Source organism: Myotis daubentonii, chromosome 7, assembly GCF_963259705.1.
Source record: "Myotis daubentonii chromosome 7, mMyoDau2.1, whole genome shotgun sequence".
NCBI classification, from domain to species: Eukaryota; Metazoa; Chordata; class Mammalia; order Chiroptera; family Vespertilionidae; genus Myotis; species Myotis daubentonii.
The window spans coordinates 60,675,258-60,691,755 of NC_081846.1; the positions used below are offsets into that span (position 1 = coordinate 60,675,258).

Sequence of the window (16,498 nt, forward strand, 5' to 3'; positions counted from 1 at the left end):
TCTACATCCTCGCCAGCACTTGTTGTTTGCTGATTTGTTGATGGTAGCCATCCTGATAGGTGTGAGATGATACTTCATTGTCACTTAATTTGCATCTCTTTGATGATTAATAACTGACCATTTTTTCATAAGTCTCTTGGCCATCTGTATTCCTCTTTGGAGAAGTGTTTAGGTCATTTGCTTATTTTTAAATTTGTTTGTCTTCCTTTTGTTAAGATGTATAAATTCTGTACAGATTTTGGAAATTAACCCCTTATCAGATGTATCATTGGCAAATGTGTTATCCCTTTTCATTTCGTTGGTGGTTTCTTTTGGTGTGCAGAAGCTTTTTATTTTGATGCAGTGCTATATACAATAGATAAGATCTGGAAACAGTACAAGTGTCCATCAGTACATCAGTGGCTAAAAAGTGGTACGTTTACACAATGGAATGCTATGCAGCTGTAAAAAAAAGAAGGCTCTCTTACCCTTTGAGACAGCATGAAGGGCCCTGGAGATGATTACGCTAAGGGAAATAAGCCAGTCAGAGAAAGACATGCATCACATGATCTCACTTATATATGGAATCTAAAGAACAAAATAAACTGACAAAAAAATAGATCTAGAGACATGGAAGCGTGGAACAAGACTGAGAGATCTCAGAGGGAAGGGGGACAGGCAGGAAGAGATTAACCAAATAACTTATATGATATACACATAACCTATGGACATAGACAATAGTGTGTTGAAGGCCTGAGGGAGGGTGTGAGGTGAAGGGGGTCAATGGGACAAAAAAGGGACATCTGTAATACTTTCAACAATAAAGATAAACTTTTTAAAAGTTATATTACTGTGTATGCCTCTGATTATGGTGGAATCATAAAACCCTAAGTACATAGTAAGCCAATGGAATGGCCTTTTCTGATAAGAAGAGCACCCTTCACCTTTCTTTTGTCAGTGGGTCCTTAACCAGGAATTGGCTCAGAGAGGTGGGATAAAGGCTTCTCATTTGCTGAAAGTCTTATGAAGAGATTCCCTGACACAGACCAGATGTCAATGGAGAATTAAGTAGAAAAGAAAAAATAAGTGTCTCCTGCACTGATCAGGTGGTTCAGTTGGTTGGAGCATCGTCCCATACACACCAAAAGGTTGTAGGTTTGATTCCTGATCAGGGCACATAACTAGGTTGTAGTTTTGATCCCCGGTTGGTGTGTGTACAGGAGGCAACCGATAGATTTCTCTCTCTCTTTTTCTCCCTCTCTCTAAAAATAAATAAAAACATATCCTTAGGTGATAATTTAAAAAATAAAAATAATGAAAGTGGCTCCCTTTCAATATTCATTCATTTATTTTGTCATTCATTCATTTTTTTAAATTATTCAGCCTATTTTTTTTTTCATTGAATACACAGACAGGAAATTACTAAGCACTGGAAATGCATGTATCTGAACTACCTTGGATATAGAAATGATAATAATAAAAGTGAAACAATATGATACAGAGTAATAATGTATTGGCCATGGTGTCAAAAGTACAAGGAATAACATACTTTCTAGAAAGGAAGAACACCCAGTTTGAGAAAGAGCTGAAGTGTTCCTGAAGCCAACCAATAAAGTAGATATTTTATCAACCATATTGAAAAGAAGCAATGTTGTCAGAATTCAATTCATAACAGATCAGTACTTAAAAATCGCATCTTTAATAACTGCATAAGTGAAAAATAAGATTCAGAGTAGTGCTGGTATAAAAAATACGATTCTCTTCACAAAACATCTTGGACAAATTAACTGATACATGGTGGTGCTTCTAGAAAGGAAAAATTTCCTTAGCCAGAATATCAAGGTGGTTCAGAAGAATCAAACAGAGTTCAGTATAAACTTTTTAGAGTTCTTCATAAATATGTATGTGCTTATGACTATCCTATCTAATAATAGACAAACGTGGTAATTAACCATACCTCCGCTACGCTTCCCATTGGCTAATCAGCAGGATATGCAAATTAACTGCCAACAAAGATGGCGGCCGGCAGCCAGGCAGCTGAAGCGAACAGGAGGCTTGCTTGCTCCAGTGATGGAGGAAGCCAAGGTTCCCCGCCTGCTGCGGCCCAGCTCTGAGCTCCAGAAGTAACAATGTTGCAATTATAGAAGCTAAACAAACCCCAGAAACCTGCTTTCAGCCAGCTGGGGCCTCAGAGATTAGAGCGCCAGTGATGGCAACAGAGTTTCAATTATAGAAGCTAAACAAACCCAGATACCTGCTTTCAGCCGGCAATGGCCTCAGAGCTGGAGCCGGCTCTCAGCTCCAGTGACAGCTATAGAAGATAAATAAATCCCAAAATAAAAAAAGAAAAGAAAAAAAAAATAGCCTGGGAGCTTCAGTCGCCCACCAGCCTGAAAACAGCCCTCAGCCCCTCACCCAGGCTGGCCAGGCACCCCAGTGGGAACCCCCACCCTGAAGGGGGTGTGACCAGCTGCAAACAGCCATCAGCCCCTCATCCAGGCTGGCCAGGCACCCAAGCGGGACCCCCACGCAGATCTGGGACACCCTTCAAGGCAAACCAGCTGGCTCCCACCCGTGCACCAGGCCTCTATCCTATATAGTAAAAGGGTAATATGCAAACTGACTCTAACAGCAGAAAGACTGGGAATGACTGCTCACTATGACACACACTGACCACCAGGGGGCAGACACCCAATGCAGGAGCTGCCCCCTGGTGGTCAGTGCACTCTCACAGGGGGGAGCTCTGCTCAGCCACAAACCAAGCTGATGGATGCCAGTACAGCAGTGGTGGTGGGAGCCTCTCCTGCCTCCTCAGCAGCGCTAAGGATGTCTGACTGCAGCTTAGGTCTGCTCCCCGCTGGCAAATGAACATCCCCCAAGGGCTGCCGGGCTGCCAGAGGGATGTCTGATTGCCATCTTAGGCCCAATCCCCCGGAGAGCAGGCCTAAGCCCGCAAGTGGTCATCCCCCAAGCGGTCCCAGACTACGAGAGGGCACAAGCCGGGCTGAGGGACCCCCTACCCCCGAGTGCACAAATTTTTGTGCACCGGGCCTCTAGTTATACTATAATTCTCAGTATGAATGTGTGGGTATATATGCCTCTAATCTCCCTCACACCATCTTCCCTCTTTATAAACTTACCTGTTACCCAATGAGATAAAAAATAGAAACCCAACAATTCTAGACAATAGCAAAGAAATCTGAGATTTTGATTTTAAGAGTAACAGAAGCCATCGGTAATGACAAAAATAGTTATCCACTCTAGATGGCTTGACACCATTCACATGACAGACTCCTGGCTGCTTCAATACAACCCACTTTATCTGTTTTTGGATGATTTGAAACCTGCCCAGGGCTAGAATTGGTTTTAAGCATCCAACTCCAGTTTCCAGCTTACTACTCTTCCTTTTCCACTGAGAAGCAATTTAATGTTTCATGTTTTTTATTTTCTCTCTGCTCACACTACAGTGGGCAGGTTCCATGCTCGGCAATTCTGTGACTGAGACATACATAAGCATAAATGCCTCTTAGGAAACTCCTACAGACTTCCAGCATATTCCCCAAGTACCCTTTCTCTGCTTTCCAAGGTACCTTTCTGGATTTAAATGAGCCCGTTTTATAAGAACAATAACTTCCTTAGTGGTATTTATTGTAATGTAAAAACTACACATTCCAGAATATTCAGTCCCTATCAAGTAACAAGGTGTCATTAGTTCCAGACAGCAAGCTTTATTTTTCACCCTTTAAACTCTAAAGCTTGTCATTTTATTAGTTTCAGAAATGGTTCCACTGTTTATCTGCCTGTTTTGCTCAATGGGAAATTATACAAAAGAGTTATACATCACTTTTACAAATAATATTCATCAAGAGTGAATATAATATATATATTTACAATTATTTCAATTACTTATATTCCTAAATGTAAGGAGTATGCAATCACACATTACATACTTCTTCATTCCATTGCTCCTTTCTTCATATTTGAATTTATATATTTCTACAAGTAATGATTTATATTCAAAAAGGATCATTGAAAGAAAATGAAAAGGTTGTATAAATGACACTGCCTCGCTGTGAATTTTACATGCTCTTGCTGAACTCAAGTTTGTGAACATCTGGAATGGCTTCCCACTGTAAAGGGAAACACATTTAAGCATGAAATAGTGTATCTGGCAATAGCTGCTTGACACAGAAGAAGCCTTGAAAATGTGTGAAAAGTCCTTCCCCTAATCACACATTTACACATGCCTTCCTCATTTTTCTTTTCTACAGATTAATGCTCGATCTTCATAGGAAAGTTCACCCTGCTCACTCCCTTCACGTTTATAAGAGTTTCACAGCCTCATATAAACTTTCAGAAATCAGAGTCTGTCAACTAGAAACAAAACAGGCTTGTGTAAGCCATGTAATCTATAATATCTATAATAATAAAAGCATAATATGCTAATTAGACTGGAAACCAACAACCTCCCAGATGTCCTTCCAGATGAAGCCGGAGTTGCGAGGGCTGAGCCCCTTGCATGGATTTCGTGCATCAGGCCTCTAGTTGATTAAAATATAGAAAAGAGAATGTGGGCATGGGTTTTTGTTATTTTTACGGGTTTCCTAACAATGATATTGATGACCATAGGGCCTACATAGAAACTATCAAAACAGAACATTAAAGTTTATTTTATCATTATATTAATTTATGCTTTGGTGTCTCTGAGATCTGGAAGGCAACCCTATGTAATCTTCTTATTTGTATCTTCTCATGCTTCATTTTTTTCCTTAAAAAATAAGTAACATCGCAGAGTAATTTTTTTTAAAAATTAAGTAACATAATGGTTGGAGAAACTCTAGAAAATTATAAAGAATAAAATTGGTTACAATCACACAACCCTGTAATGGGATTTTCTCACAAGGCTTTCTTTCCTTTTGTAATGACTTTCAATTTTTTTTAAAATTGTTAATACTTTACTAAAATTAATTTATGTTTTATATGGAAAATTAATAATGTTTTATAAGAAAAATTTAGAATATACAGAAAAATAAAAGGAAAACAATAAAGTTACTCATGTCACCACTCAGTGATAGCCCAAATTTACTTACATTTCTATATCTATTTTTCTCTGTAATAAAGTAGAATAACATTTTATTGCCCCTTTTAAGCTTTCTCACATACCTACTGATGATTAATTTACTGTTATTAAAAAGTATTTAAAATAAAAAATAATATCTGTATAATTTTCTATCTTGTTTCTGTAGGTCATTTAAACTTTTGCGAGTCAGCTATTTAAGAAAATAAGGCAGTAGAAAACATCTCCACTTAAACATTATCAAAATTTCTTACCAACTCAGTCAGTTTTATATGTGAAACAAGAAAATAAAGGCTTCCTTTTCTTGAAAATAAATTATTTTCGTATATTGACCTGATACATGTTAATTAAGTTTGGAGTTCTCTGTGTACTCTTTGCTCCATTTTTCTAATATAATGCTTATGCCAAGAAAGAAACGAAGAAAAAAGGATACTTAGGCATCTGAGATCAGTATAGTGTTTCTCATTTTAGGTGAAAATTAACTTCATAGTACAACTTTCTCAAACACAACTTTCTGCAACATTATGGTGATGACATTTTATTTAAACTAGCAAAAATAATGAAACACATATTCAACATCCTTAAAATTATATTTTCTCCTGCAGAGAATGAAAACTGTCAGAATTGTTTACCTGGGGATATGATATAGAAGAAATCTTTAAATTCATCCATCCACACTTCTGCCAGTCTCCTGTTGTTCTTGTTGATGACATGACCGGTGCCACCAGGAAAGGTGTATGGAGTTGCCTTCCGAAAAACATGACCCACATGAGAGCAAGTCACAATCTCCAATGAGCCTCCACATTGCCAAATCTGGGGGAAATAGCAATTGTTGTAGAATAGTCATTGCAGATAATGCGGTAATATTGTCTGAAAAAAAGCTGAGGCTAAGGCAAAATCGTCAGATCTTATATCGTTCAAGCAAACATTGGATGAACACAATTTAGAACTAATATACTAAGGTTAGCAAAGGATTTTAGTTTGAAATTACTTAATATGTTTAAATTCTGTAGCATTAGAATCATAGAAATAAGACAATTATTTTTATGTGTCTTTATTAGACTACCTAATTTTTAGTTTCTAGTAGTTAACCTAATTGCTGTTTAATAGATAGTATTTGGTATCCAATATTTGCAATGAATGAATAAATTTGTACATGTTAGATGCATATTCAATAACTAAATTTGATTTGAAGGAAAATCAGTCTGCTAGTATTATTCTGCATCCATCTGGAATTTTAAATGACCATTAATTCCCAGTTGTCCATATCTCCTGCATGGTAGGCCTTTGGATACGTTATTAGTGTTATTAAAATGTGCTAGGATTCCTTTATATATCCTCAACATTTGTGCATCCTTCAAAGCCCATCTCCAAGATAATTTCTCTTTAGTATTTAATATGTGTGTTTTATATTTTAAAATGCTTTTATGAAGAACTAATTGCACTGTAGTGTAAGCAGTGGTTTACTCCACTATCACTCCTTTCAATTTATGAACACTTAGAAGATATATGGAATGTATTTCTTGTTATCCTAGATTTACTGTGAAATAGAGGCTATGTATTAAGTAAAGTACCCATAAATATTTATTTCTATACAATTACATTGTATAATGGTAAGTTATACTTAGTGTGTGTTTAATATAGACAGATATTATATGTATATGTTATATAGATATATAGTATATAGATATGATTTATATATACATATACTACACACACTCAGATATTGATTTCATACATATGATATATTACATATGTAATATAGTTTTTATCCCAATAAATAGAGTCATAGTGATTGCTATATGTAATTGAAAGGACCTGGTTTTATACTATAACTAATATTCTTATTTCAAGAAGAGTTGCTTATCTTTAAAGAAAATATTTTCTCCAATTGGTCCCACAAGTAATATTCATCTTAGAAGAGGGCTGCTACTGGGCTTAGGTAGTGGTATGAGATATTCATTTTTACCAGAAAATGAAAGATGCTAAATGACAAGATATACTAGAATACAAGAATACATGGTATTCATCAACTATGTTTTGTGTTACATATACAAGCTATCTTTTCTCATTTTCTAACTGTCTAAAGAGTATAATGCTAACAGAAAAGATGTTACAATCCAACAGTGAAATGATGAAGCAATATAAAAGAATGGAATTTACCATTCCCCTCAAAAGACAGGATAGCTCATTCTTAATTAATCAAAGTGTTTAACTAATTGGTAACTTTCTCATCTTTCTAGCATGGAAGCTATAAACCTTCTTGTAATTACATACACCTTTACATTCTCCTCTAGTATTGAAATAGAGGAAGTTGACCCTTCTCCCATCAGAGACAAATTCATACTCATCAGTCTAGATCACATCCCTTAAATGTGTCCTAAAGACTTCACTGGTTTGGTCCTCCCCTTAATCTTCTCCTGAAACATGCATCATTCCCCTCATTACTACATTATATCTATCTTCACTTAGTATCACCTAAAATGTCCTCTCTCTCAAATAGGTTAAAAAATATAGAAACAAATTTTAAAAATCACGAAATACAACAAAAACTCCATTCCTCTGTTCAAATTTCCATTCAACATTTTTCTGTTTCCTCTCACTGTAAATTAACATAAGGTTTGTATTGATATAGGCTGTTTCCCATCCTCCATTTTTCTTGTTGTTTTTTTGTTAATCTTCACCTGAGGATATTTTTTCCATTGTTTTCAGAGAGAGTGGAAAGAAGGGAAGGAGGTGGGGAGAAACAAAGGAGAGACAGAGAGAAACATTGATGTGAGAGACATTGATTGGTTGCCTCCTACATACGTACCAACCGGCCTGGGGATCTAACTGCAACCCAGGTACATGCCCTTGACTTGGAATTGGACCTGAGACCCTTCAATGCCCGGGTCAATGCTCTAACCACCGAGAACACAGGCCAGGGCATACCTTCCTCCATTCTTTTATTCATTGAGAAATGCTTCATATTTCTGTAGCTACCCCAAAAGTGTCATGGTGAAAATCACAATTTTTCCCCTTGATGAACACATAGTGGACTCCTTCTTAGGACTTTTGGTCCTACTAGCATAGGATGGTGGCCACAAACAGCAAGTGGAACCACACTGAAACAGTAATAGGCAGCTGTCATAAAACATGATACCAGTTAGGACCTGTCATTCTCTAGCCCTCCTATTTGATCCTATATCCCGGGGGACTGGCATCCAGAAAACCCTTCCAAGCACTTCTATCAGCATCATCCCCAGGAGAGAAGACAATGTGAGATATGTATTGCTTTTGAAACCAAAGCTTTAAATTACTAGTATTTTTAATAACTTAAAGTGACCAGAAAGCTACAGAATCTGTTCCAAATGACATTGGGATTAGAAAGAAATGTTCTTCAGAGCACGAAACATGATTGGAGAAAAAAGTAAAACCATTTTAAGTTTGTACCCCATTAAATTCAGACTATACAGTAAGCCCTATTGTATATAAATTAGTGATTGGCAACTGTCCTTAGGGTTCCCAATTTATCTTTGTGGAAATATACATTGTCACTGTGGTTGTGTAAGTGAGGGCACTTTATTTGCATTGTGCCATTTCTTGGCCCTACCCTTGCTTGTAGATTTATGGATTCTATTGCTAAACAGGCACACACACAAAGAGAATGATATTTAGTTTAAAATCTTTTAAAAGTAGGTTTCAATGGTTTCACTTCTTTCCTTCCTAAAAGGCAATGGTGAGGCTATATGAAAGTGCTGATTTTGGGTAATCCTCCTAACCTGCAATGAGATGTGTGTGTGCAAGTATTGGCATAATGCAAAAATGGTTGTTGATTTACAAGACAGAGGAAAAACCTGTCACTGATTTTGAGTCTCACAGATGGAGCCAGTTCTTAAACACATTTAGGAGAGATAATAGAGGTAGAGGTAACTGTTCCATAACTCGGTGAATATTGGCCTGTGTTTTGCTTGTGAGCCATAGTTGACTAACTCCTGGAACAAAGTTAGCACTTTTCCCTATGCCATCTGTGTGCACAGAATGTGGGGATAAACATTCATATGGCATTTCCTAGGTAGAGTCTCTCCCCCAAATTTACATGAAAATAAAAAGATCAAGGTAGGAATACATAACATTATGCATTAATTCGAGTGATATGGTCATGATAATACCCAGTTAATATAAAAACAAAACATTTAGTTGATCAAATATTGACCAGGTAGTTACCATGTACTAAGTAGATACAGTTCCCAGAAAACAATATAGTTCAATATTAAAGTGAAAAGAATTCAAAATGAGTGGAGTCCCCTGTGCCTACCACGATAATGTCCCTAAGTGTATCTTCAATAAATATTTTGGAAGGATGGAAGAATGAAGGAAAGGAGAAAAGGAGGAAGAAAGAGTATGACAGTCATTAAGAATTTGGGTTTGGAAATAAACAAATAGAAGTTTTCTAGTGATTCTGTCACTTAGGATCTATGTATACTTGTGAAAATTATTTCTTAATTTTCCCTTTGGAAAATAGGGATAAAAATAACCACTTCCTAAGATCCCAATGAGATTCTGTGTATCAAGTACTGTGCCAGACACTTCATATAGAAACAAGTAAATTGTCATCTATATATTAATTTATTGTTGTTGTTCAGGGAAACACACATCTACAGATTATCAGCTTATTCTTGCTTCTTAGAAATATTTTATTTAAGACTTTTTTGGAATTACAATAACAATGTCCAGGAGGTTAGGTAAAGTAAGGAGTTTTAAAAAATAGCCAATTAGTCTCCAAATAGAACACTACATTTTGTCCTCTAAAATTATTTTAGTGTCTGAACAAAGAGTATACACTGAATAAAACACAATGTCTCATCCACATGAACACATGATGTCCAAATTATTTTGCATCATCGAGCATATCTGATTGTTATTTTCTAGGCTTCTAACAAATTAATATTTGTACATCATATCTCTCTCAAGTACATTTGACCATGTACAAAATACAAACTGTCCTTTCATCCACAGAGGATTGAAGCTAGTTAGTCACTTGTCTTTGTTCCCAGATATTTTCATGAGAGTCTTTTGATGATGGAGAAAGTTATTAATCAAAATGTAAAATGCTGTCAGTGGTGTATTAAAAAAAAATGTAAAATGCCTGTTGCTCATTTGATTATCTTCCTGATTTTCTTCTCCTAGTTAGAAGACAATTAACTAACATGCATTATTCTTTTCATGTTTTTTGGCATCTGCATCAGTGACATTTTAATTAAGGTTCATAAACTTCATAAGCTTCAACTTTGAAATCTCAGTTCAAGTGCTACTATTGTTTCTAATTTTACAGCTGTTGTGCCAAATTCATGCAGCTGCTTGTTTTTATACTAATCTTTACCCCCTCACCTCCTCCCACACATATACTACCTCTGGCAAAAAGTCTTTATAATAGCCTAAATAAAAACAGCAGTATACCATGGAGGCACATAGCATGATGATTCTGAGTGCAGGCTCTAGTTCCCGAGACCATATCCTAGCTCTGCCATTTAGTAGGGTGGATGCATCTTTCTGTGCTTCAGGTTTCAGGTAATAGTGTGAGACCAGGAGAATCTACCTCACAGGGTTTTTAATGAGGATGAAGACAACCTGACGCACATAAAGATACTTAACCTTTAGGTGAAGAATGGATCAGGATGGCGCTAATAGGAGAGATTTATTAAGGAGTTATTGCATTAATCTAGGAGAGAGATGATAATGACTTCAACCAGAGTGATGACAAAGGAAATAGAGAGTAAAGAGGAATATAATAACTTGACACAGTTTGGGGAATTAAAACTAAGAATTAATGTATGTGCTTTCCCTTTCTATGATGTTTTCCCTACTAGGCCCAACTCACATACATTTCTTCTGGCAAGTAGCTCCTAACTATATGCTAGCTTTCACTGATCTCAGTATTTCCTGACTCATAGCTTTTATTACGTACCTCTAGACCACCTCACCCCATGTAGCTTAGTTCTATATAGGTTTTCATCTTGTGAAATGTTCATGTGTGTATTAATTCACACATTAGTCTTATCTCTCTAGCCACATTATTATCTCTTCAAGAAGAAGCATTACATGTTCACATTATGAAACTGAATTTCATCATCACATGAAATTTAAATTCACTTTATGCAATTGGTATAATCCACATATAGCGAAAAATATCAGAACTTACATACACTATTAAGTCACTGCTTTCAAAGTAATACATAATGATTGAGCTAGTCAATTATTACAGCAAAATCTGAAAAAATCACAAAGTGTACACAAAAGATGTCTCATAAAATGCAATTAGGAACAAAAAACATTCTTCTTAGTTCTGACAAAGGAAAAACTAAAACAAGATACTGATGAGTTAATTTTCAAAACATTTCTCTCTACAGTCAATGTTTCTTTCAAATAATCCCTGTCGGCACTTCAATTCTCCACTTTGTTAATACATACTCAAGTACACTGATGACAAATTCTTACAATTGAAACAAAATCTAAATGAGTCTGCACTGAGATCCTGAAGGCACTATGATCCTTAACAGGTTGACACAAACACAAAAGGCATGGAAGTCATTATTTAAAAGGGGCAGGTATAAGGGCTTCTGTAGGCATCTCTATTCATTCCTGACATGAAGCTTGCTAGTTATTCCTCATAATTGTTTTGATTAGGGACAGGGTTCTTTATATTGTTTGTTTGACTCTTGGCCTAGTTTTCACTTCAGAGTTTAATTGGGGAGATTTATGTGATCTTGGAGAGGTCTCTAGAGCTGGAGTGATATTCTGATATCATCCTAAGTTCCCAAGATGAATTCCTACATCAAGCTGCTGTGACCTTCCACAGCTCACCTGAGTTGTCAGAGATCATGGATTCAACATGGTGGTTAGGCATTTATATATTTTATGAAATGATCTCCCCAATAATCCTAGTACCCACCTAACATCATACATAGTTATTACAATATTATTGACTAGAGGCCTGATGCACGAAATTGATGCAGGGGGGTGGGAGGGATCTCTCAGCCCGGCCTGTGCCCTCTAGTAATCCAGGACCCCTTGGGGGATGTCTGACTGCCGGTTTAGGCCAGATTCTGCAGTCAGACATACCTCTCGCAATCCAGGACCCCTCGCTCCTAACCACCTGCCAGCTCGCTCCTTACCGCCTGGCTCGCTGCTCCTTAGCACTGCTGTGGAGGCGGGAGGTGCTCCCACTACCACCACTGTGCTCGCCAGCTGTGAACCTGGCTTCTGGCTGAACAGCGCTCCAGCTGTGGGAGTGCACTGACCACCAGGGGGCAGCTCCTGTGTTGAGCGTGTGTCCCCTGATGGTCAGTGCACATCATAGCAACCTGTCGTTCTGGCTGTTCCATAGTAAGGGTCGCTGGGCTTTTATTATATACATGATATTCCCCTATGCTGTACTTTATATCCCCATGACTATTTTGTAACTATGAATTTGTACTTCTTAATCCCTGAACCTTTTTCACCCAGTTCCTCAAACCTCTCCCATTTGGCAAACATTAGTTTGTTCTCTGAATCTATGTGTCAATTTCTATTTTGTTTGTTTGTTTTATTCTTTTAATTCTGCAATAAGTAAAAACAAATGATATTTGCCTTTCTCTGTCTGACTTATTTCACCTACCATAATCCCTTATAGGTTCATCGATGTGTCACAAATAGTAAGATTTCACTCTTTTTTATGGCTGAATAATATTTTGTTATATGTATTTATCACATCTTCTTAAACAAACAATCCAATTAAAAATGAGCCAAGGATCTAAATAGACATTCTTCAAATAAGACATACAGATGGCCAGTAGACATATGGAAAGATAATGTCACTAATCATCAGAGAAATGCAAATTAAAAAACACAATGAAGTGTCACCTCACACCTGGTTGAAAACAATAAATCAATAAACAAGTATTGGTGAGGATGTGGAGAAAAGGAAACCTGCATGCTCTGTTGGTGGGGCTGCAAATTGATGCAGCCACGATAAAAAACATTATGGAGGTTCCTTAAAAAACTAAACATTAGAACTACTTTATGACCCAGTACATATTCTGGGTATTTATCCAAAGAAATCCCAAATTCTGATTCAGAAAGATATATGCATCCAAAATTTCAATTAACATTTTCCTACTTGGGGAAGCTGAATTTCTGTTGGTTATATTAAAAGTACATGGTTGCCAAAACCAGTTTGGCTCAGTGGATAGAGCGTCGGCTTGCGGACTGAAGGGTCCCAGGTTTGATTCCGGTCAAGGGTATGTGCCTGGGTTGCAGGCACATCCCCAGTGGGAGGTGTGCAGGAGGCAGCTGATCGATGTCTCTCTCATCGATGTTTCTGGCTCTCTATCTCTCTCCCTTCCTCTCTGTAAAAAATCAATAAAATATATTAAAAAAAAAAGTACATGGTACAAATACCATTCTCCAAATAAGAGAAATTACAAGAGATGACATTGTAAAACTTATTATGAGGCAATCAATGGGTTTCCTCCCTATCATATTTGGGATTTACCCTATTTTAGAAAGGTCACAAATGTTACCAAAAACTATTTTAAAAAAAGGAAAACCACAAAGAACTTTTGTCCACAAGATAGTTTTTCAAGAAATAGCCATAACTAGAGTAATTTGAATATTTTATTTTCACATTGGCATTAAATGTAGACAATTCTGAGTTGCATCTATATCACTTCATATATTACATTAATTTGCTCCTAAAATATCCACTTATCAAGTACTTTCCCTTACAAAGTACTATTCATCTTGACTTAGAAATGATCTACTGAAAGCCCCAAATTCAAAATGAACCCTTTTATACCTACTCATTTTCTGAAGGACTTAACACATTAATCCTGAAATAATTTCCTTTAAGTGATGTTTCCAAACTTAGTGTACTTTCTCTTTTGTCAAAGAATTGGCAAGTGACTCTTCAGGTTGGGGACTGAGGGGAGTACAAGGAAGAGAGAGAAGAAAAAAATAGAGCAGAAACAAAGAAAGGTATGCTTTTACTGGGTATGGCTTGAAGTGGAGGAACTATTTGGAAGTGCAACCGAGACAGTATGTGTATGAACCAGAGAGTATCAGAGGTATAGTGAGGTGGTTGTGGCCACAGATGGAGTCTTTTTTTTTTTTTTTTGAGAGAGAGTGGAAAGGAGAGAGGTGGGGGGGGGGGGGGAGGGAGAGGGAGAGAGAGAGAGAGAGAGAGAGAGAGAGAGAGAGAGAGAGAGAGAGAGAGAAGAGAGGAGAGACAGAGATAGAGACAGAGAGATGTGAGAGAGACACATCGATCGGTAGCCTCCCTCACAATCTCTGACAGGGGTCAGGGATTGAACCTTCAACGCTGGACTGGGAATTGAGCCCTCCACCTTCCTGTGTGTGGACAGAAGCTCTAACCACGGCACCAGTGGCACCAGCCAGGGCACAGATGGAGTGTTTTTTGTTTGTTTTTATTGTTGAAAGTATTACATATGTGCCCCCTTTTTTCTCCATTGACCCCTTTTAGCCCTCCCCTGCCCCCTTCCCACCCAGGCCTTCACTACACTGTTGTCTGTGTCCATGGGCTATGCATACATGTTCTTTGGTTGATCTCTTCCCACCCACCCACCCCTGTCTTCCCTCTGAGATTCCACAGTCTATCCCATGCTTCTATGTCTATAGATCTAGTTTGTTCATCAGTTTATTTTGTTCATTAGATTCCACATAGGAGTGAGATCATGTGATACTTGTCTTTTTAACTTCATCTCCCACTCTTCTCAAATACAAATATCCATTCTCAGCTGTTAAGATACATAGTGGAGATGCCTCCAACATACACATGCCAACATGTACATTCCACTTTCACTTTTTGCCTCTCAACAACTTTCTTCACCTTGGAGATTCCTAATCTTCAGAATCACCATGCGTTATGTCCACTTTATTTCTCAGCTTCAGGAAAATTGTCACCTGTCATTATTCCACATTTTATTAAGACTGATGCTACTGTAGAAACTCCCAACACCTCCCCCCGCCCCCTTTAGATTTCAGAGCAACACAGTCCTATTTGCGTTATGGCAAATCTCCCATCTTCTGATTAAATGACATGGATGAATACAGCAGACATGAAATGAACAAGCTGTCTACCGGATATTGAAAATCCTACGTAATATAAGGTGGTTCTGCTTAAGAAAATTAGTGTCTAGCTTTTCGTATTTACAAAAAGGTATTGCTTTTTTATTAGCATAGATTGTCTCAAGCAGATAATTTATAAAAAAGGCACACAAGGAATAACATGCGAGACAGTCACACTTTTTCATCATTCGATAATCAATAATCTTAAAGTGTAATAAATACTGGAGGTTTTGGAAGTATTTTCAGGGCATTTAAGGGGATTATTAACTAAGACAAAAGTAGAAGTTTTAAAAATCTGTGCTTTCCTCGTTGTACAGTTAATCCAACAAATAAACCTCAACTGTGAGGGGATTGTATATTGATACAATTATTGAAAAATGGATTGAAAGGATCTATGACTTATTAAATGATATCTAGGTCCACTTCTGGGTATTTTTCCAAAGAAATCCAAAACGCTAATCCAAAAAGATATATGCCTCCAAAATTTCAATCAACATTTCCCTACTCAGGGAAGCTGACTCTATTTTAGTTGTATTAGAAGTACATGGTACAAATACCATTCTCTGAACAAGAGAAAGTATGAGAGATGACATTGTAAAACTTATTATGAGGCAATCAATGTTTTTTTTCCCCCCATCAGATTTGGAGTTACCCTATTTTATAAAGGTCACAAATGTTATCAAAAACAATTTTTAAAAAAAGAAAAACCACAAAGAACTTTTTCCCACAAGTAAAAATGTAATATTTTGCATCTTCCATTGGCTTCCTCCACGTCCAATGGTCCGACTGCCTGTCAGATAGCATTATCTGCTGCTTCTGGCCACAGGGCACCTCAACAGCACAGTTGTGGATGCTGCCCTAGAATTCATGCCAGAACAGTCCCCTTTGAAAGTCAGTAGATCACCTGTCCCCAGCTGCAGTGTGTGACAACATCTCCCATTCTTTCATGGATGCCAGAGATGCTTAAAAGAATTTGGACCGGCCCGGATGGCACGGCTCAGTTGTTGAATGTTGACCTATGAACCAGGAGGTCCCGGTTCCATTCCCGCTCTGGGCACATGCCCAGCTGCAGGCTCAATCCCCAGTGTGGAACATGCAGGAGGCAGCCAATCAATGATTGATGTTTCTATCTCTCTCTCCCTCTCCCTTCCTCTCTGAAATCAATAAAAAAAATGTTTAAAAAAAAGAATTTGGATCGGGTAGGGGAAGAAACCTGGTAATTCAGAAAGTTATCCTTCAGTTACTCAGTTTGTCCTTTGAAACTGTCCACCTCACCTGATTGCAGCTATAGCATTTTACTGTAAACAAAATTCCCCGCATCACTTGGGAAGTGGTCAA

The 16,498-nt window shown here is 37.4% G+C and overlaps 1 protein-coding gene across 2 annotated transcripts in view; it reads right to left on the reverse strand.

Annotated features, from left to right (window-relative positions):
- Positions 1-16,498, reverse strand: part of GALNT13 (polypeptide N-acetylgalactosaminyltransferase 13) — a 497,436-nt gene that overhangs the window by 146,781 nt on the left and 334,157 nt on the right. For both annotated transcript variants that reach the window (XM_059704420.1, XM_059704421.1), the window contains exon 9: positions 5,689-5,869. In XM_059704420.1, the coding sequence (XP_059560403.1) occupies positions 5,689-5,869 (181 nt within the window). The remainder of the gene's footprint in view (positions 1-5,688; positions 5,870-16,498) is intronic.